This window comes from Tachypleus tridentatus, chromosome 12, assembly GCF_004210375.1.
Source record: "Tachypleus tridentatus isolate NWPU-2018 chromosome 12, ASM421037v1, whole genome shotgun sequence".
Lineage (NCBI taxonomy): Eukaryota > Metazoa > Arthropoda > Merostomata > Xiphosura > Limulidae > Tachypleus > Tachypleus tridentatus.
In genome coordinates, this window is record NC_134836.1 from 120,316,252 (window position 1) to 120,339,551 (window position 23,300).

General features: G+C 31.4%; 1 protein-coding gene across 1 annotated transcript in view; it reads right to left on the bottom strand.

Moving 5' to 3' along the window:
- LOC143234515 (methylmalonyl-CoA mutase, mitochondrial-like) overlaps nucleotides 1-23,300 on the bottom strand; it is a 37,753-nt gene that overhangs the window by 1,810 nt on the left and 12,643 nt on the right. The window contains exons 7-16 of the mRNA XM_076471924.1: nucleotides 20,974-21,053; nucleotides 17,176-17,307; nucleotides 16,274-16,450; nucleotides 13,296-13,379; nucleotides 12,122-12,227; nucleotides 8,994-9,130; nucleotides 7,334-7,459; nucleotides 4,757-4,858; nucleotides 4,315-4,455; nucleotides 4,074-4,201 (exon numbers count right to left, since the gene is read on the bottom strand). Coding sequence (XP_076328039.1) covers nucleotides 4,074-4,201; nucleotides 4,315-4,455; nucleotides 4,757-4,858; nucleotides 7,334-7,459; nucleotides 8,994-9,130; nucleotides 12,122-12,227; nucleotides 13,296-13,379; nucleotides 16,274-16,450; nucleotides 17,176-17,307; nucleotides 20,974-21,053 — 1,213 coding nt within the window. The remainder of the gene's footprint in view (nucleotides 1-4,073; nucleotides 4,202-4,314; nucleotides 4,456-4,756; nucleotides 4,859-7,333; nucleotides 7,460-8,993; nucleotides 9,131-12,121; nucleotides 12,228-13,295; nucleotides 13,380-16,273; nucleotides 16,451-17,175; nucleotides 17,308-20,973; nucleotides 21,054-23,300) is intronic.

Sequence of the window (23,300 nt, forward strand, 5' to 3'; positions counted from 1 at the left end):
AAGCATTATCATGAACTATTTAATTTAAATTTTTTTATCTATGAAAAGTCTCAATTAACCCTTTTGCAATGAACTCGGCATAATATACAAGTTCATCTACACATTTGCACGCACTAAGTATTTACACTAACATTTGATACAGCACATGTATCTTCACAAAATTTGGTAAACTTTTAGTACTGATTACCAGTAGTCTGTATATAAAAAAAATCAGGTTTTCAATAAAAATTTGTTTACAAAAATAAAGTTTGTTTCGTTACTAGTCTGAGTGCAAAGTAATTTCATGTTGTAATTAAGAAAACTATTCTTCATATCAAAAACATCAGTTGTTATTTGTGTAATCTATAAAACCTCCTAAATACATTTCAAACTTTTGTTTTCAGTAAGACTTTATATTTCATGTTATTTTCTATAACAATGTGGGGTCTGTCACTTGACCAACTTCGTAACTGTCATAAAAAACTTGGGAATATAAATTATGTTTTTTTCATACCAGATAGAATGACCACATGTTATAACACAAATGTTGAGTCTAAGTAGCTTAAGTCTCATAACATTATATGTTATTATACTGACCTTCAAGTCATGTCTACCTTACATTACACAACTTGATGTAGTGCACATGCACTCATGTTATGTATCCAGTTATAGAAAACTTACCTTTAGTCTTCCCTGTGTTGTAGTGGACAAGTATTTTATAATATACAGTCACATTTCAATTATTATACGTATGTGCTGGACATAGGTTGCTAAGCCTTTTAAAATTTCACACATGGAGGATATCAATTTGTTTTAGGTTTTATATACAGACAGTTGAGTAGTTAAAAAATCATAAATAACTACACTGATACCATAGAATTACACTATAATTTATTACACTTAGTAGCTAAGATGCATTTAGATTTTATAAAATATGAAACTTTGAACAGGCTAAAGACCAAAAAGACACAACCTACCTTCATAAACCTTTGTTCATAAGAACATGGTAGCCTTTTTGACAGATTCAAATCACTGAGGAAACTGTTCTTGGGACATTCTTAGCTGACTGATTATTCATGTCATATATTGAGGCAAGTGTTTATGGGGGACCATTCTTCAACATGAAAAGGGTTGAATGAGGTCACCCATGTTTGATTCAGTACATAACCCATATCTCAACAAAATTAATAATGTTCTCATTTTATATTCTAGCTTCACAATATTAGTAATTTGAGTTCCTAATTTGTACAAACCTATGGACTTCATATTTTGACATCTAATTTTAAACAGTGCTGCATTCAACACACCACGTAATTCACTAAAATTTATATTTAGATGCGTCCTTTTAATATTTACTTTTAAATTAAGAAATCAACTCGTAATTATTAAAGTTTGAATTATAATAATCTAAAGTTTGATTCCAAACTTATTGACATAAATCCACAAAATAGTAGTTCAATGAAAATTTGGAATGCAAGTCAACAAACATGATGACATGGCCTATGACCTCTGACCCATTGTGAAAAGTTTTTTTTTGTTTTTGTTTCAATTACATTAAAAATTAAATGCCAGTCTAGATGTGATTTTAAAATAAAAAGTGATTTAATCATGTAAATGTTTTACTTCAGTTGTTCTTTCAACATTGCATCCATGCTCCACTAGTGGTACATAATGGAAAAAAACATACAAGTTGTACCTTATGGATGATGTGTACCACATGTGGTGTACTTTTGTAAACGTGTTAAGGTGCGAGATGGAGTTTCTTTTCTTTTTTTTATTATGTTGCATATTTTTGCAAGGGACAAATCCACAGCTTTCACCTCTAACCATTAGTTCTCATCTGTTAAGTTTTACTTTAGCCATGGTACAACATGTTGATTTCTTTCTGGATGACCTTGTTTTACAATGCTGCTAAGTACATCCATCTTTGAAATACTACATTCTTAATCTCAGACAACCATGATCCCTGCATATGAATATCTTGCACAAGAAAGGAGTGTTTGACAACCTTCTGAGAAGTAACTGATGTTTGATGTCTTCATGCTTGTCACTAAATGCTAAACAGTATCAAAATGTCATTCTATACACACACTGGACCTTGTATCATGTGGGACTGATACGTTACTTAGTTACCACTAAGATAATGTGGTCAATCCTCCATATAAGAATTTAAAATAAACTCACATGACTAGTTACTTGTTCCTTGTTATTAGATAAACAAGTACTTAGAATAGTATTCATGACCAACTCCTTAGACCAGTGATTCTCAACCTGTGTGCCACAGTGTTTTTGAAACACATTCAACTTTCTTGGGATTTTACAAGCAAATTGAACACATCAGTTGATAAAAGCTACTATACAGACACTCTGAAACCTTCCAAAACATTCGATGGTTTTCACTGAACTCGAGCACTAAGAAGTTCATACTTAAATTTCATTCTCGACTACAACAGTTCAACTGTTAGTTTAATTGTGGTGCAACAAGCACTTTGTACGTCATAAATGATGCATCAAACAATCAAACTGCTTTCTGGAACATGTTCTCATTCTGTGGTAAGCTACAGCTACTACACTGTAGGTAGGAATTTTATATCAACTGCAGAACATCATGTTTATCGTATATGAATTAGCTTTATCATTTATCCATGGAAAAATATTTAAGTAAGTCTGGTGCTGCAAAGGAGAATGTGTTGAATCAAAAGCAAAGAATCAAACGAATACATCAAATACAGTTTTATCACTTTAGAATCGAAACATTCTCAATTACCATTCTGCCTACTCTGCAATGCAGCTTTATTGAATGAGGCACTTGTTCCTAGCAAACTGAAGAGACACTTGGAAACAAAACATTCAGCTGTGAAGGATAAACCAAAAGAATACTTCGAGAATCATGTTAGAGCCTCGCTTCAATTTGATTTGTTCTCGGAAGCAGGCACAAGCGTTACATTGAAAACATATGTAAAATTAAAAAGTTTTGATTTTTCTGCTATACCACAAAATCGTTAAAAAAGCCTTAGAACGACACTCACGGCCAAAGCAAGTGATAGTATTGTCAATGTGCAGATGACATTGATATCACTTGCTTTGGCTGTGATTTTCGTTCTAAGGCTTTTAATGTTTGCCGTATAACGTGTACCTAAAAAATCGTTAAGGATTCCCAGGTGTGCTGTGAAAATTTTCAGATTGTCGTAGTGTGCAGCAAGTCAGAAAAGGTTGAGAACCACTGAGATAGTCTACTATCCCACTGAGAACCACTGGGATAGTCTACTATCCCACTGAGAACCACTGGGATAGTCTACTATCCCACTGAGAACCACTGGGATAGTCTACTATCCCACTGAGAACCACTGAGATAGTCTACTATCCCACTGAGATAGTCTACTATCCCACTGAGAACCACTGAGATAGTCTACTATCCCACTGAGAACCACTGAGATAGTCTACTATCCCACTGAGAACCACTGAGATAGTCTACTATCCCACTGAGAACCACTGGGATAGTCTACTATCCCACTAAAGTTCCAGGAGAACATATCTGATTATCTGGGAAGACCAAGTTACTATGAGGAAGACTCAATTTAAAAAAAAGTTACATGTTACTTGGAACCATGCTGTCAGGTCATGACATGGTTATTTATATCTAAAAAAAAAACGTTAGGGGGAGTATCTGAGCATTAATAGAAGATATGTGTGTATATAAAATGTAAAACATTTGTAGTAATTGTAGTATAAACTGAAAAGTAAGACACATCCCAAAAGTAATATTATCCCAAACAACATTACCATATTTGGGTAAATCAATAGTTTTTAATTTTCTTATATAAAATTAGGATACTTCTAAAACCATTTAAACAGTTTGTTAAGAAACTTCCAATTTACTAACTGACTGGAGAAATGAAATGAATGTCATAACAATTCCTTATTTAAGAACTTTTAACACTGTTAATTAAATGTTCAGTTTAATATATGTGGTGAGGTACTAGGTAGACATAACTATTTTTATTTTTATATTATTACTTGTATTATTATCATTATTTATATTGCACGATGTACATTAAAAACAACCCTCAAATTATTTCGTCAGTTCTACTCACGATTTCTGCATTTCTTTCAATGCTTTTGATAGTTCGGGAACAAGAGTTCGATGACTAGCCGCTTGACTGCTCACTCCAATTACATGGACGTCAGCATCGACAGCTTGTTGTGCAACTTCATCTGGAGTCTGGCGTGAAAATATAAAAGTGAAGATGAAGATAAAAGATAGAAGAAAAACTTGACTTAAGAACAGCTGGTGAACAAAAATAAATATTCTAAAAAATACAGCACTTAAACTACCTGGAATAATGGTCCAATGTCAACATCGAAGCCCATATCAGCAAAACCAGTGGCAATAACTTTAGCTCCACGATCATGGCCGTCTTGACCCATCTTAGCCACGAGGATCCTAGGTCGGCGTCCTTCATTTTCACTAAACTCCTGCAAAGTTATACAAAAGTTTTGTTTTTGCACATTAGAAAACATTTATACAAAATCCCCACATCATAGAAATTTCATTCAAATCCAAACAACTCCTACACATGTGGATAAAGTTTCACCCATTTCTAATAATACCATGTTTAGAATGTATAATTTTTTTAACATTCAAATCAAAGTAACTTTTTTAATCTTCAAGTAACTCCAATTAAAAATTACTAAACCTTTTAACTCTAAAAAAGCCGTAATTTTGTCATTAATTATTAAAATTAGTTAAAAAGTGGTGAAAAACAAAAACACTAACTTCAATCTTCTTCATCACGTTGGTCAACTCATCATTGTCACCAAAAGCCGTCTTGTACGCTCCAGACACCATCCGGTCCGAGGCAACATGCCTTCCAAAAACCTGACGTAAGGTGATGTTGTTACAGTTTAAACTTTAAGAGTTTATAATCATTAAACTGGAAATAAGTATTCCTAAATATAGACTTGTAACAAAATGTTATATGGAACAAAAGAAGTTACAACAGAAACACTCAAAAGTTTCTACAGCTTTATTTCTCTAATGACAGTTATTCAACATTACATCAAGAAGGATGTAACTGTGTAATAGTTCCTGTAATTAAGAAGGATGTAACTGTGTAACAGTTCCTGTAATTAAGAAGGATGTAACTGTGTAACAGTTCCTGTAATTAAGAAGGATGTAACTGTGTAACAGTTCCTGTAATTAAGAAGGATGTAACTGTGTAATAGTTCCTGTAATTAAGAAGGATGTAACTGTGTAATAGTTCCTGTAATTAAGAAGGATGTAACTGTGTAACAGTTCCTGTAATTAAGAAGGATGTAACTGTGTAACAGTTCCTGTAATTAAGAAGGATGTAACTGTGTAATAGTTCCTGTAATTAAGAAGGATGTAACTGTGTAACAGTTCCTGTAATTAAGAAGGATGTAACTGTGTAACAGTTCCTGTAATTAAGAAGGATGTAACTGTGTAACAGTTCCTGTAATTAAGAAGGATGTAACTGTGTAACAGTGTAATTAAGAAGGATGTAACTGTGTAACAGTTCCTGTAATTAAGAAGGATATAACTGTGTAACAGTTCCTGTAATTAAGAAGGATGTAACAGTTCCTGTAATTAAGAAGGATGTAACTGTGTAACAGTTCCTGTAATTAAGAAGGATGTAACTGTGTAATAGTTCCTGTAATTAAGAAGGATGTAACTGTGTAACAGTTCCTGTAATTAAGAAGGATGTAACTGTGTAACAGTTCCTGTAATTAAGAAGGATGTAACTGTGTAATAGTTCCTGTAATTAAGAAGGATGTAACTGTGTAACAGTTCCTGTAATTAAGAAGGATGTAACTGTGTAACAGTTCCTGTAATTAAGAAGGATGTAACTGTGTAACAGTTCCTGTAATTAAGAAGGATGTAACTGTGTAACAGTTCCTGTAATTAAGAAGGATGTAACTGTGTAACAGTTCCTGTAATTAAGAAGGATGTAACTGTGTAATAGTTCCTGTAATTAAGAAGGATGTAACTGTGTAACAGTTCCTGTAATTAAGAAGGATGTAACTGTGTAACAGTTCCTGTAATTAAGAAGGATGTAACTGTGTAACAGTTCCTGTAAGAAGGATGTAACTGTGTAACAGTTCCTGTAATTAAGAAGGATGTAACTGTGTAACAGTTCCTGTAATTAAGAAGGATGTAACTGTGTAACAGTTCCTGTAATTAAGAAGGATCCTGTAATTAAGAAGGATGTAACTGTGTAACAGTTCCTGTAATTAAGAAGGATGTAACTGTGTAATAGTTCCTGTAATTAAGAAGGATGTAACTGTGTAACAGTTCCTGTAATTAAGAAGGATGTAACTGTGTAACAGTTCCTGTAATTAAGAAGGATGTAACTGTCTAATAGTTCCTGTAATTAAGAAGGATATAACTGTGTAACAGTTCCTGTAATTAAGAAGGATGTAACTGTGTAACAGTTCCTGTAATTAAGAAGGATGTAACTGTGTAATAGTTCCTGTAATTAAGAAGGATGTAACTGTGTAACAGTTCCTGTAATTAAGAAGGATGTAACTGTGTAACATTTCCTGTAATTAAGAAGGATGTAACTGTGTAACAGTTCCTGTAATTAAGAAGGATGTAACTGTGTAACATTTCCTGTAATTAAGTTCCTGTAATTAAGAAGGATGTAACTGTGTAACAGTTCCTGTAATTAAGAAGGATGTAACTGTGTAACAGTTCCTGTAATTAAGAAGGATGTAACTGTGTAACAGTTCCTGTAATTAAGAAGGATGTAACTGTGTAACAGTTCCTGTAATTAAGAAGGATGTAACTGTGTAACATTTCCTGTAATTAAGAAGGATGTAACTGTGTAACAGTTCCTGTAATTAAGAAGGATGTAACTGTGTAACAGTTCCTGTAATTAAGAAGGATATAACTGTGTAACAGTTCCTGTAATTAAGAAGGATGTAACTGTGTAATAGTTCCTGTAATTAAGAAGGATGTAACTGTGTAATAGTTCCTGTAATTAAGAAGGATGTAACTGTGTAATAGTTCCTGTAACTGATGAACACAAACTGAGAAGAGTTACAAAACCAAAACAAATGTGTGTATGTACAGTTTTGTTAATTTTAATAATGGAAGAAAAGAGCATGAACATTTGATTCATGATAAATAAATATTCTATCAATTTACATAACTGTATACAGATCACATTTAACCTGAATGACAACACACAGATAGCCACCTGTTTTGCATATTTCATACCCCTTTATTATACACATTAAAAAAAAAAATTACAGTCTAACAAAAGGAGCAAAATTTGTTTTTAGTTTTAAAATCCTTAAGTGGATAGTTTAACGACATTCATATTGTACTTACCTTTTCCATGGCATAAGAGATCTCACCAACAGTGGCTCGTGCTCGAGAAGCTTCAATGGCCAAAGCTAACAGGTTGCCGTTGTGTGTTCGTGCACATTCTGTCAGAGCATTGAGAGTTTCCTGGACCTAAAACGACAAGTTTCTAAAAAATGTTATTATTCATCTAATCGGACCTTCATTATTATAAGAACAGCTGTTTGGGCTAACTTACTGGCTTCTCAGAAATTAAGTTTTTGTTAGATGATTTATTTTAAATTTAATTAGTTACGAGGCATACAGCAAAACCATAACATTAATATTTATGTCTTATTGGCTGCAGAAAATAGTCACGTATGATAATAATACACAAGACTTATGACTATTATAATTATGTTGTGGGTTAGTCATCCCCAAATTTAAGAAATAAACTTAACAAAACTGAATTAGTCAAACCAACCTGTTGCCAAGCCATGAACTACTCTTTCACCAACAAATCAGTGGGATTTATTATTACATAATGTTCCCACAGTTGAAAGGGCAAGTACGTTCACGTTGAGTGTTAAGCCTAACCACCAGGCCATATTATGTAATGGATAAAAATAATTTATTGCCTTAGAAATTTCTCTAACCTCTTAATAACATTCAAGTGCATGGTAAGACAACCCTCTGAAACCACTAAACACATAAAATTAGAAATTCTATATGTGGATATTGTAAGTGAAGGTAGATATTTTTACTTTTAATCACTAGGTTATCAAACTAGACAAATTACATGAATAAATCAGATGAGATTTATTTATAGTTCTGATAAAATAATCACAAACATAAGAGGGGTAGTCCTGTATTACAAGAAATATATATATGGCCTGGTGATTAGGCTTAACCTTATAAGGACTACAATTAACAACTGTATAGTTTACTTTGAACCATTAATGATATTTACAAGATAATTAAATTATTTCAAGTTGAAAGCCAGAAGTTCAGTACATCAGTGGCTTTCAAGTATAAAATCAAATTAAATGTCTAAAACATTTGTTTGAACATTTGAAGAATATTTTGGAAAACTCATTTTATTCACTAATCCACAATACATAAAAAAAACTTGTTTGAATATTCTAATGCTTTATTTTTCTCAAATGTTTTCACTTATTTTCTGAGTACCATAATACCCTGCAACACAAAATAAAGGTAGAGTCATAAAAATAACTAGATCTCATCTGATCATATTTAACAAGTAAACTTTATTACCAAATTAAAATAGTTTTTGTACATTAGTCCTTCACTTCAAGATTAAATTAGCATCAAAGGAAATCAATAACTGATTAAAAATAACCAAGTGTGAGACAAGTTATTGTTTCATTTAAAAAAAAAAACTAAAGTTGCCTTCTAAAGCCTAATTTTCGAATTCAAAAGTGCTAAACAAATAAAATGACAAAAAGGATTACATTAATTTTTTTTTTTTAATAGGCTTAGCTTAAACACTAAAACAAAGCTAATGCATAACTGGTACAGTTAAATATTTGATAATCAGTATCACATTTTTTCTTCTTAGTAGTAAACTTAACAACTACAAAACATTAATGCTTTTCCATAATTTAATTTAGTGTTAAGCTAAGACTAAAATAATAACTAACTGGTGATTTTAGCCTAAGTAAAATAAATCAATAAATATGAAACCAACCTTCTTCTCATCTCGAGTTTCCTTGATATGCTTTATTTTGTTTATCTGCATTTTATGGACCTTGGAGTTATCAACAACAAGTACATCAACTGGCTCTTCTTTCTCTAACCGATACTTGTTCACACCCACAATGGTCTCTATTGTGATCATACATAACAACAATACAGTAGATGTTACATTGAAATAATTAAAACACATGTTTCACAATAATACTTACAATTCATTACCTTTCATACTGTAGGAATAATTAAAACACATGTTTCACAATAATACTTACAATTCATTACCTTTCATACTGTAGGAATAATTAAAACACATGTTTCACAATAATACTTACAATTCATTACCTTTCATACTGTAGGAATAATTAAAACACATGTTTCACAATAATACTTACAATTCATTACCTTTTCACAATACTGTAGGAATAATTAAAACACATGTTTCACAATAATACTTACAATTCATTACCTTTCCTACTGTAGGAATAATTAAAACACATGTTTCACAATAATACTTACAATTCATTACCTTTCCTACTGTAGGAATAATTAAAACACATGTTTCACAATAATACTTACAATTCATTACCTTTCATACTGTAGGAATAATTAAAACACATGTTTCACAATAATACTTACAATTCATTACCTTTCATACTGTAGGAATAATTAAAACACATGTTTCACAATAATACTTACAATTCATTACCTTTCATACTGTAGGTATAATTACTTTTCATGTAAACATTACTGTATTACTCCAGATACATTTTAATTTCATTGTTACATACCACATCTTAGTTACATGTTTGCAAGTTACAGGAGTTACCACATCATAGTTGCATGGTTACAAGTTACAGGAGTTACCTACTACAGCCTAAAATGTTCTCTGATGGTAATATCAATAATTATTGAAGAATCAGATAAACACAGTGAAATAAGCCCTTTTATCACAATTGACCTTACTTGCATCGATACGCACTCTACAACCTTTCACAGAGTGTCATTAAACACGATATGATGTAGTTGATGTCAGACGGGTGATGTAACACTAGTTCATGGTAGAGGAAAAATAATACAATGTTTAAAAGAAGGATATAATGATAAAATAAAACAATGCAGAGATTCTGGAAGTTTTGCAAAATATAACATGAAAACTGAACAGCTTACTCCGACTTGTCAGAGTTAGATTGGTGTTGTCAATTCACGCATCTACCATAAGTACAAATATTTTATTAAGATGTCTTATTTTATGTACAAAGACTCCCACTGTTTGGTAAAACTTTGACACATTTCATAAAGATGCATGTATTAAATTCAGAATTATAACCAACATTACTACTACTTTGGACTAACCACATCCAGTAGTTATTTTACAATTAAAACAAAATACATTAAACTTCCTTCATAGAAACTTAAAGACATTTAATAGGATTATTAAAACACATGTAGCTAATTAAACAAGCATATAAATAACTACAATTGTTTTCAAATGAAAATTAAAAGTTTGTAATTTTATTACTTTAACACCTGAACAAATTAAAATTTTTTTTTAAATTTAGTAATCTCTATAAATTAGTCATTCAGTCATTCATTTACCATAACAAAATGATATTTTTTCAGCTTGCTACTGTTTATACAACAATGTTTACATAATAATTTATATTTTTATCTCATCTGCTCTTAGCTCCTACCAAATAGATAGTGATAAATAAAATTATTTAAGACACTTTGGAGTTGTTTGTCCATAAGGTTTAAAATAAAAAAACAACAACAACAAAAGTTTAACTTGGTGTACAATCAGCACTGAATTACAACAATAACTCAGCTTATTATACATTGTCCTACATAATTATTTTGCCAGTAAGTATGTGTTTTTTTAATATTTATTTTTCCCAAATAACTTTCAGTTCCACATTGTGCTTATACAACCCTACGAAGGAGGATTCGGTATCTGTTTGTTGATAAGCACAAAGGCTACAACAATGCACTGTGCTCGCCACTTGAACCAAACACGTTTTTTAGCATTGCAAACTTAGATTTACTATTGGCCTGCTGGGGGTACAGCTCAGTCCAGAAACAATTTAAACAGCTTTTATTGTTTCTTTAACTTTTTTTATTGTCTGATAAGTCTTCTTGAAAACATGGAGAGGTTAACAAGAAAGTTCCTGTAATACTTGACAAGTATGAACAATATTTATTATTTCACAAATGCTATAAATTGTTTTCTTTATTGATTTCTGTAGAAATCTTTAGCATAATTTTTTTTTATATTAGTTTTCAAGAACATGGATTGTAATTCATTTATTTGCTCATGAGAATTTTCTTCCTTGTTTTATGCAATGGGTAACAAATGAGTGAAAAATCTACTTCCATTTTAAATACAAATAGATAGTTAAGCACACTGTAAGATTACATTAACAATACTTTAGTCTGTGTGGTAATAGAAATACCGTATATTAATTAGTGCGATAACAAATCCTCAGAAAACTGGCAGCCTGTTCTTCTGACTGACCTGAACTCAAATTGATTCATGGACAAAATACTTAGGGACAACAAGGACCTGAAGACCCTTTACAGTGACCACATTTTACCTTCCCAGCTCAAGACTTGACCAGTAGGGAAATCCACCACTGAAAATCAAGATTTGCCAAATAGTTGTTATCCCTAACTTATGTTCCTATACTTACATTCCCATCTCAAGATTCCTCGAGGCAAAAGCTATAATCTATACTTTAACTTCCAGACAGATGTTGTCCCTAAATTATGTTCCTACACAGATGTTACCATCTTGAGATTCCTTGAGACAAAACCTTTGGTCCATACATTAATTAATTAACATTTTTTTTCTGAGTGATAAGTGGTAATATTTTGTGAAACTGAAAATAAATAATTAACAGCCTATTTGTACTTCAGCTACAAATATAGACCCTTAAATGTCATTACATCTTCCTCGATGAGAAACTCAACACAAATATTTTTCTTGGTAATAACAAACTCACCCTTTCCACTGTCGATTTTTAACAAACTCACCCTTTCCTCTGTCGATTTTTAACAAACTCACCCTTTCCACTGTCAATTTTTAACAAACTCACCCTTTCCACTGTCGATTTTTAACAAACTTACCCTTTCCACTGTCGATTTTTGCTTGCCGTTGAGCAGCACATTCTTCTATTCTCAATTTAGGCATACCACTTCCAACAGCTCTAGCCATGCCTCCCATACTCTCAACCTGCAAAACATCAGACATACAGAAGTGAGTTTGGATCCCTAAACTTTACCCAACTCTTCACTACTCAAAATTAACAGATAAACACTGGATACAATATTGTAGATATAACAAAAATATCAATATCCACAGGCAGATTTAACACCAGTCTTTTTTTGAAAAATCCAAACTGCTTAAAGATCTGAACATCTGTTTCAAGCAACAACTGTTTTCTTTTCTCATCATCAGCTGACAGCAAGGTAATGCTACACTTTGAGGCAGACCACCTGATGGCAAATGGTTACAAAAACCATACAATTTCAGTACTAGTAAGATTTGTATTTTTAATTAAAAAAATATAAAAAACTTGCATTTTATCAACAGGTTGACAGGAAAAAAAAGTACTAAATTTTATGTTTACATAAATACATATTTACTTATTGTTATAACAGTAATTAAAATGTAAAAATTAGAGACTTGCATTAATAAGAAAAGATAAATGAAAATAACTGATAATGATAGTGGTGCAAACGATGATTTCAATCAGCCTTGAAAGACTCAAACGTTCATACAAGTTCGTAATGATCACTTATGTATACTACACAGCAGTATAAATTCTATATAGTTTAAACACTGTAGACTGTGTAGAAGTACACATTATGTTAAAATTCCTAACTACCACAAAATATTTGTTCACTAAACATCCTGCCCATAATGTCTTTTGAGGTCCAAATTCCTTTCCTTCCCTTTGTTTTCTGTCATTGCAGTTGTGTTTAGGTCATGAGTTTAAAAGACAATATGTATCCCATACACTGTTCCCTATCACCTGTTCAGGGGATTCTTCCACATAAAACTTCAAGAAAAGATAATGAAACTACAGCCAAGAGAATCTTACGGTCCACAGCCAATGTCATTCTTTGCCAGCCATTGTTACTATGTGGAATGTTGTTACATATATTTACATAGTTCTTACACAAGTGATAATCATTTTTACAATTAAAATATTAAGTGTATTTAAAAAAAGGTTACGAACATCTAAAATGTCCTGGTTACAACTGAATCTGAAGAAAACAACAACAGAACTGAACTTACCTCTTCCACTATTTTCTTGGCCTCTTCGTATACTTCATTTGTTAGAGCTTCCATTAAATAAGATCCTCCCCAGGGGTCGATCACCTGTTGAAAAATTCTCATCTTTAACAAGGATATGTCACAAGCAAGCACATCTTTATTAACTCTCTTGTTTCAATCTGACTGACCTAGTAACCATTTTGAACACATTATAATTCCCATATTATTTACTTTTTATATCTTTAAAAATTTCGCAGTTATTTAGTAAACATTAGTGGAAGTGCCTTGGAATACTAGGTTGATATACTGTACATGGCTATGATATAGATAATAATAGATGTCACTACATATCATGTTATTTATCTAAGGTACATAAAATCCAATGTGTGTTGCACCATCCCACACTTGTTTTTCAACTTAAATTGTTCCTAAACTACTGCATTTTCTGTTACATCACCAACGTCTCTAATAAAGAACAAACCTCTTTAATCAACAGACTCCAAATTACGAAAAATATCCATTTTTTTATTTCATTTTACACTTTCTGTTTATAGACTAACAACAATATTAGGTTATACTTTTGTTGCTAGCAATGCATGACAACATGACATAAAAGTCACTGTTGGAAAACATTGTTACCAAAATGTACTGGTTTTTCTATATAAATATTTATTATATGTTGTTATATAAGAAACCATTTCTTTTCTATGTGTTTTTTCTCTAGCTTGACTCATTAAAAAAGACAAGCCTGTGCATGCAAATAAGTAATAATACCCCAATGTACACCCTCTGGGTCTTCTTTGTATGGGTGCAAAATTTCAGATTTCTGGATTTTCTTCTTAGAGTTATGGCAAACACACAAACACACACAAATGCAAGAACATGCATGCACGCACACAAACACGCTCTTTTATTATTGTCATCATTATAATACATTACAAGTCTTTTGTACACAAGAATTCAGATTTTTCTTTAAGGAACTGTTTTTATAAAAGATTTGTTTAAAAATTAGTGCTACTATAAACTAGTCCAAATGCAAAGTGATTTCCATGTTACAACTAAAAATACTTTTTTTCATCTCAAACCCATCAAATTTTATTTGCATGGTCTCTAAAACTTCTTAAATATGTTTCAAACGTTTTTATCAGTTACACTTAATATCTATCTATCATTTTATCTAACATAACTTAATATAAAGTTTGTCAAGTTCAGTGACCTCTTAACCAAAAAAAATTAAAAGAAATTTAAATTGCCCCTTAGCTCTTTATAAAATGACTTCAAATCATAATATGAAACATTTGTTTATCCTAAATAACTTTACACTCGTAACATTATATATTTATTTATATTTACATTTTACTGCTTTATTAATTACCATTAATTACCCTGCAATTTGGTAATCCCTACAGCTGACATTAAACTATTGGATTATATCAAGTGTACTTCATGAACCTTCTCTGTTAATATTTCATATAATCAAACCTAAACCAAACACACACAAAAAAAGTTTCTCATTTTTACATTTTAATCATTTTTATAGTAATAAATAAAGAATGAAAAAACAAGTAAAAAATTAATTACCTGTCAATGGCATTTGACCCTACTTTTTAATATAGTAATGATTGTACTGCTAAATCCTTTTACTTGATTAAATAATGCACCAAAAACAAATTAATAATGTGTAAAAGCTGATTATGTCCTGTAACTACTAAAATTTTTTTGGCTTTCTAACTGTGCAAAAAGAGTCATTAAAACTTCATTAAACCCGTTATTGTTTCCCGTGGGAATCTACCTTGAACTGAAAGCGAAGTTGACAATAATCTTTAACAAAAAACAATGTATAATTCTTCACTTAATAGACTAAAACTTTGTATTTCTATTGGTTTTAAATAGTATAGTATTGAACATTATTGTGAACTATTGGTGATTTTTGAAAGAGGATGTGGCAAGAGGGGCCTGGTTGTCTATTAATAGACTAAAACTCTGTATTTCTATTGGTTTTAAATAGTATTGAACATTATTATGGAGAGGCCTGGTTGTCTATTTCAATTACATAAAAATTGAAAGCTATAAAAACTATGCTTTGCTTGAGCAATCACAATATTATAACAAGTAATTTGTGTTTGATTTCATACTTCTTGGAAAATCTATAAATAAATTAGGGAAGTGGGATGTCTGGAGAGCAAATGTCACAATTCTGATATGACAAACATTTATTTGTACACCGAGAAAAGAAAGTAGTATAATTGAATTTTGAATGTAACTAAAACCTTGTGATGTGCAGATAAAACTATATTCTAAATTACACTTCCAAGTTGTCTTTCAGCTGATTTATGTAATATTTGTTTTGGCAAACTTAGAATACATGTAGTGTTTCATGTCTATAATTTCAAAATAATTCACACACACACACAAAAGCCAATGGAATAACAAAACATTTCAACAAAATTATATTTTAAAAAATTTAAATATGCTTGAACTTTTAAAATGAAGATTCATCCTGAACATCTCCAAGTGTTTTGACTGAGCAGACAGTTGAATATTATTTCCATTACTTGAATATATAGAACACTACAGCAATCACACATTTGGTCCACCTACAAGTTTTTAAACATTGTAGAACTCCAACTATTGAGAACTTACGTTGTTAAAAATTTATAATATGACTGGTGCCATATTTCCAGATACATCATGCAACACTTTTAAAGATACAAGCACATTTGAAGGCACAAAGCAATAATGTTCACAGAGTCTGACATACGTTAGGAAGGTTTCTCATGAGGCAATTTCTAACAAAAGGTAAATCTGAACAACACCAGTTAAAAATGGCATTCAAACTCAAATTACTTTAACCTGTACCTTAGTACAAGAATGAAATTTTAAAAGACACTATTACACCTTATTTCAATCAATCATTCATTAACATGTGAAATAACAAATCATCAACTGAATGTTGTACTTCACACACCACACTGTACATTTATAAATAATAAACTTACATGAGGAATTCCACTTTCCTCCTGCAGGATGATCTGTGTGTTACGAGCAATACGAGCACTGACTTTGGACGGAAGAGCGAGAGCTTCATCAAAAGAGTTTGTGTGTAGAGACTGAGTACCACCAAAAACAGCAGCCATGGCCTCGATAGTTGTCCTCACAATGTTGTTGTAGGGATCCTGAAATTATGAGACAGTGCTAGTTACAATAAGTAATTAGTAACCTTAAACACATACTAAAGGTTGAAGCATGTGATTAGGTTTAAAAAAAATATATGGAAAATGTTTCGTAATGTTAATGTTTGAACTCCACTATTTTAACAGGTCAACATACAATTAATTAATGTTAGAAGAATGCATAACCCTCTCAAAACCCAATGCCAAAAATAGAATACCTGAATTTGTATATACATATATATATATATATATATATATATATATATATATAGAGAGAGAGAGAGAAACTTTCTTGTGACAAAAAATGTGAGTTTATTTATTTCCTGTACACTTCAGAACTATAAGCCATTAACGAACTTAGTTGTTAAATGTTATTTCACACAATACCTATTTAAAGATGTTTACACTATGTGAATATGATAGAGAATTTTGTTTGTTAACAGACACTTATTGCTTTATAAGAATCTCAAGTGGAAAAAATTTTAACAAAAATAAATCACTTAACTATGAAATAGCTTAAGACAAATAAAAGTATAATTCTACATGGTCACTTATTTACTGCTCACAAATTCTAAATCACATGTAACACCCCTGAAGCCCCACAAGAAAGAACTTAAGCCCTTCATTTTTACTTGTTCCATTTAGATCCTCTAATTAATTAAGTTAATTAATGCACATGAAATAACAACAGTTTTCTTTAAGACCACACAAAACACGTTCATTCTTACTTGTTCTGTTAGAGACCAGCCTGACGTCTGACTGTGTGTGCGAAGAATACATGACTTTGGATTCTTAGGATTGAAGTGGTTTTGTATCAGATGTGCCCATAATCTCCTGGCTGCTCTCATCTTAGCAATTTCCTTCAGGAAAAATAATAAAATTCAGTGTATTTCAGTAGAAAGAGAAATAATGTGGAAAATTATGTTACAAAAAATACCAACATAAATCTCTACATTTAAGACCAGAATATTAACAAACTATGGAGAAAAAAAAAGGAAGGGGGGTTCCTATAGCAAAGCCACATCAGGCTACCTGTTGAATCCACAGAGGGGAATCGAACCCGATTTTAGCACTGTAAATCCATAGATTTGCCTCTGTACCAATGAGGGATAAAAAAGGTGATTTGGAAAAAGGGAAAAATAGGAATCTACCTTAAACAACAGACTCCATCCAGCAGTGGTCTCCAAGTCAGAAAAAAAGAACTAAAGACATTTTTCTTTAGACATGTTTATAAACAGGACTTTTGTGGTAATGAATGCCTTGGATAGATAAAAATACAAAAATTATAAAGGTCACCATTACAAAATGAAAATGTTCAATCACAAAATGTGAAAATACATACACACACACCCCAAATAAACATGAACCAAGAAATGTAGGTAACAAGACAATGAAAAACTGGGAATCACTTAAGTATGTTAGTTTACAGGAAGTACTATTCCTGAAACAACCAATTATAAACATCAGTCTCAAACACTAAACATTTGCTGGAAAAACTGGTTAAAAACTGAAAACCAGTGATATAATAGCACTAATATCAGAAACACTTCAACTGTCTTGATTTAACATGATGTCCAGTTACAATGTAACACACATAACCATGAGAAACATGATGTCCAGTTACAATGTAACACACATAACCATGAGAAACATGATGTCCAGTTACAATGTAACACACATAACCATGAGAAACATGATGTCCAGTTACAATGTAACAAACATAACCATGAGACACATGATGTCCAGTTACAATGTAACAAACATAGCCATGAGAAACATGATGTCCAGTTGCAATGTAACAAACATAACCATGAGAAACATGATGTCCAGTTACAATGTAACACACATAACCATGAGAAACATGATGTCCAGTTACAATGTAACACACATAACCATGAGAAACATGATGTCCAGTTACAATGTAACACACATAACCATGAGAAACATGATGTCCAGTTACAATGTAACACACATAACCATGAGAAACATGATGTCCAGTTACAATGTAACACACATAACCATGAGAAACATGATGTCCAGTTACAATGTAACACACATAACCATGAGAAACATGATGTCCAGTTACAATGTAACACACATAACCATGAGAAACATGATGTCCAGTTACAATGTAACAAACATAGCCATGAGAAACATGATGTCCAGTTGCAATGTAACAAACATAACCATGAGAAACATGATGTCCAGTCACAATGTAACACACATAACCATGAGAAACATGATGTCCAGTTACAATGTAACACACATAACCATGAGAAACATGATGTCCAGTTGCAATGTAACAAACATAACCATCAGAAACATGATGTCCAGTTGCAATGTAACAAACATAACCATGAGAAACATGATGTCCAGTTGCAATGTAACAAACATAACCATCAGAAACATGATGTCCAGTTACTTGATAATGGAACAAACATAACCCACAGGCCAAATATTAAACAACACAGCAATAGAGATAATGCCAGGACATGATGGTAGAAAATGACAGATTTTGTTACACATAGCCAATAAAAAAGAATTATTAACCTCAACACCAGGACATCTCTCAGATGTAGATAAAAAAAAAAACATTTACATGAGGATGCGACCAATCTCGTAACCAAGTATTTACCCTCTTTTACTACAAAAACTGAGAACATAAAGATACATAAGAGATTCAGTTGAAGAATATTACACACTCAACACAGTAATCTGTGGATAGACAAACAGACAAAATAATCTGGTTTTTGGCAAGAGTTATCACCCATTTATTATAAGAATCATGTAGTTGAAAGTTCCCATGGCCCTCTATCTTTAAACAATATAAGATGAATGGTGGCCACACAAATATTGATATAAAACCCATGAAACAACTGCAGTTTACATTTGTAACTAAACTACAAGAAATTAAAAATGTATGACTTGATATACATTTGTAACTAAACTACAAGAAATTAAAAATATTAAGTATGACTTGATTTACATTTGTAACTAAACTACAAGAAATTAAAAATATTAAGTCTGACTTGATTTACATTTGTAACTAAACTACAAGAAATTAAAAATATTAAGTATGACTTGATTTTAGAAGAATTAGTAACCAAAGATGGATGAGCCCTAAAGTAAGAAAGCTAACAAACAAACGTACAACAACAAAAAAGTGTGGAACAAAGTATTGTTACAAAAACAAGGAAACTAATTTTAATTTTAAGACTGTCATGCATCCTTTCTGGCCCTAAAGAGCAGAGAGAGAACACGTGAAAGTGTCAGAACTATTCTTCCTTGTCTTCACACTAATATTTTGTTCCCAAACTGTTTTTTCATTGTACGTCGAATTATTGTATTTGAGACCATTATCTATACTGGTGAGAGATAATCTAGTAGGCCAGAAGTACAGATGTTAACCCTAACACAAGTGATATGCCACCAAATAAAAATAACAGGGGTATTTTAAAAAGTTCAGAAATATAAATGTGATAAACTTGAGAACAAGCACAAAACTAGCTGCAGCATTAAAAACAGTGAACAATATAGCACAGGTAAAGAACAAATTAATAACTTGTAAGTGCTAGCTTGATCTTCACAAGACTTTACCATTATGTAGGTCATAATAAAGGACTACACACTCTCAGATCTACACACTTGAGAGATAAGAAAATAATATAAATATACAAGACAATCCAACTATAAAATAGGGTCCAGAAGACAGACTGAAATTAATTTAGCACAGATAAATTACATTATGTAACACAAATTTTGTTCCTGGAGGGTACGTGTTATTTCTTAATTGCTTATGTTGTAAAAGTACAGAAAATGACCATTATTCCCTTCAAACTTTAATTTTGTTACCTGGATAATGAAATTTAGAAATTAACCTATTTTCTGTGTAAAAATGGGCAAATTTGCACATTTTCATTTACATAAGATCAGAATAAAACAACATATGAATCAAGATTTACATGTATTTATACTAAAGTTATACAAAAATGTTTAGAAGTGAGTAGTTTTTCAAGACTTGCGACTGTAATGTAAATCACTTTCACGTATCAGCCCCCAAATATAGTCTCCCATCATGTTTTCGTTATACACTCCCAGGTCACAAAAGCAAAGTTTGGAGAGAAAAATAGGTCTTTTCCATTCACTTTAGGCATAAGCAATTGGGAAATAACACTTTCTGACTAGAAACAAGAAAAAATATAAATTTTGTTACATAGTGCAATCAGTGTTTATTTAACATCACATGCAAAGTACAAAAACATCATCATAGTTTGATGTAAAATCAGTAAATACAGTTTTTGTTTTCTTTTTATTGCCTCTTTATAATAAACTGGTTCAGTATTTGGAAATTAGGCATACAGTCACAAATTAATTTAATTAAAGCACTTGTCATTTTGTCAACAAGACTGTTACGTTTTTAGTTTTTCATATGAAACACGCAGTTGTAGCATGTAACATTAGTTTCTTAACTATCAAAGAAACATTTCTGAAAAATAAAAATACAATCCCATAAAAACTTGTTTTACCATGTAAAAATGCATTCCAATTCCCCAGAAAAATGAGAGTCGAGGAGCAAATTCGTCGATGGTAAGCCCAGCCTTTAACCCTGTTAAAGTAGTAAACACAAAGGCTTTATGACCTGCAGTTAAAGAAACTTTCAATAAGATGTTCTTAAGCATCCATCTTTGACACTGTACTGTTTAAAGAGCAGAGAATAATACATTTTATATTTTTAAGTACATTTCAAACTTGTGCCAACAATCAACCTTACTTCTAACATATCATTAGGCCTTCATTCATAATTCTACTGTTTAACAGTTTCTAAACATTAAATTTCAGTTCTTAATTAAACTGTAAGAACAAGTTAAGATTAAGGAAATTTGAAAACTTTGATAAAACTTATATAAATCCATCTCCTTTAAGTAAAAAAAACATTACTTAAAAGTTTCTCACTAGAATGTTTTGATGAAATGTCTTTAATCGGTACAGGCGAGGTGACAGCTGGGAAATTATTTACATGTCACTAACTTCAGTTGGTGATAGAAACAGCCTATTCACACGATCACCATTTGTTGATAAATGTAATAATTTGGTCAAAACACGATTAAGGCATGCTGAAAGTTATTTTTGTTTTACACCAAATCACAAGTTTCATTAATTTACACAGTACAATCCAAGTTTGTTACAACACTTTCCTTCACAAGTATGTTAAGTTTTTACTTACGCAAATTAAAACATATAAAAGTCGTGGTTGTGTTGCAATAACCAAATTATAATGTACTGTTGTTCATGTGTTAGGCTGTTTGTTGTAATACATACAAGGAAGTAAACTACAGCCATTACTTGTTGCAAAAGTTATTAAATGTTTTACACCAGCCTTTAAGAACTTTACATCCACTTATTTAAATTACACAATTAAAACATAATTCACTTTTTCTTACCACTTCGAAGTAAGTTTTTAAAATGTTGCAAAACTTAAACTATAGCGAAGTTATATCAGTATTTTAAGGTTTGTTTTCACATGTTTATTCTTATTGGAGAACAGGAAAGAAGGACTGTTAAACTGGATAAACTATCTCAAAATGTATTATGGAGAACTTTGGAGAATCCTATAATTAAATCTACATCAAGCAGTGAACATTTACACAAACTGATACAAGGTAACATGCTAACATCTGAACATTAGTGGTTTAATGTGCTTGATAGAAAATTATATATTACATAATTCAAGTTCATAACTATAACTTTAAAGAGAAGGAAAATGAACCACCAAGAGCCAAGGCTGTAATTAGATCTCAAATTGGTCAAGATGAAGTTATGGCCTGAAAGTCTGTATTTGAACATAATACTCAGAACAAATTTATGACCCTTTATAGCAAGGCTAAAAATATCCCACTCAGCACAGAAACAAACATGGAAATCACAATGATAAATGGTTATTTTTTATCAATATACCAGTCAAATATGAAATAGAGGAAGCCATAACTTTATATTTCAATAACTTTCACTGTGTTTTTTTTCTAAACATACTATTACTTATAAACTCGAGTGAATCTAAAGATGATAATATGATAAATAAATTTATTAATCTAACACAGACTGTCTTCGATTATTTTACTTTTATCATTCCAAATTTCAAATTTATCTCAAACTTGGATTTCACTAAAGTGAAACAATATATAAAGAAGTGTTATCATCCTTACACACAGACTAAATGTCAGATGAGAAACTCCACAATTCAGGCATGGCCACCTTCTCTAATGCACAACTACCGACTGGAGAGAAGAATGTTCAGTTAGCAGTATCTGCCACCTACACAGCTATCCTTCACTGATTAACAGAATTAGCTGTCAGTTACAAGTTACCAACAGTAGAAGTGCAGAGTGTGACCTGCAGCATCCTGTAACTCAGACCTTGGACCTACCAATCCATAACCTGGTATGTTAACCAGCAGTTCAATTTCCCATTATAAGCTAATAACACAGGCTTAACTGATAGGCTTACTTATTTCAAACCGGTTTTAAATTTATTCTTACAAGAATTATATTAAACTACTAGTAACATTTGTTATTCTTCATTTCTAGCATTTAATTAAGTGCCAATACCAGTATATCTTAAACTGTTATAGAACATTGCAACTCAAAAATTAAAAGAGATAACATATGACAAACACTACCAGGTCTAATAACTACATTAACCTTCTTGTGACCTTTTCTGCAAGGTGATAAAACCCTGTCAAATGTCAGAAATACCCATACACTAAACAAACCTAGCTTGTACGTTTTTTTCTCCCACACATATACAAATAAATAGCTTACACTATCAGTTATAAAATGTTCAACACAAATACCTT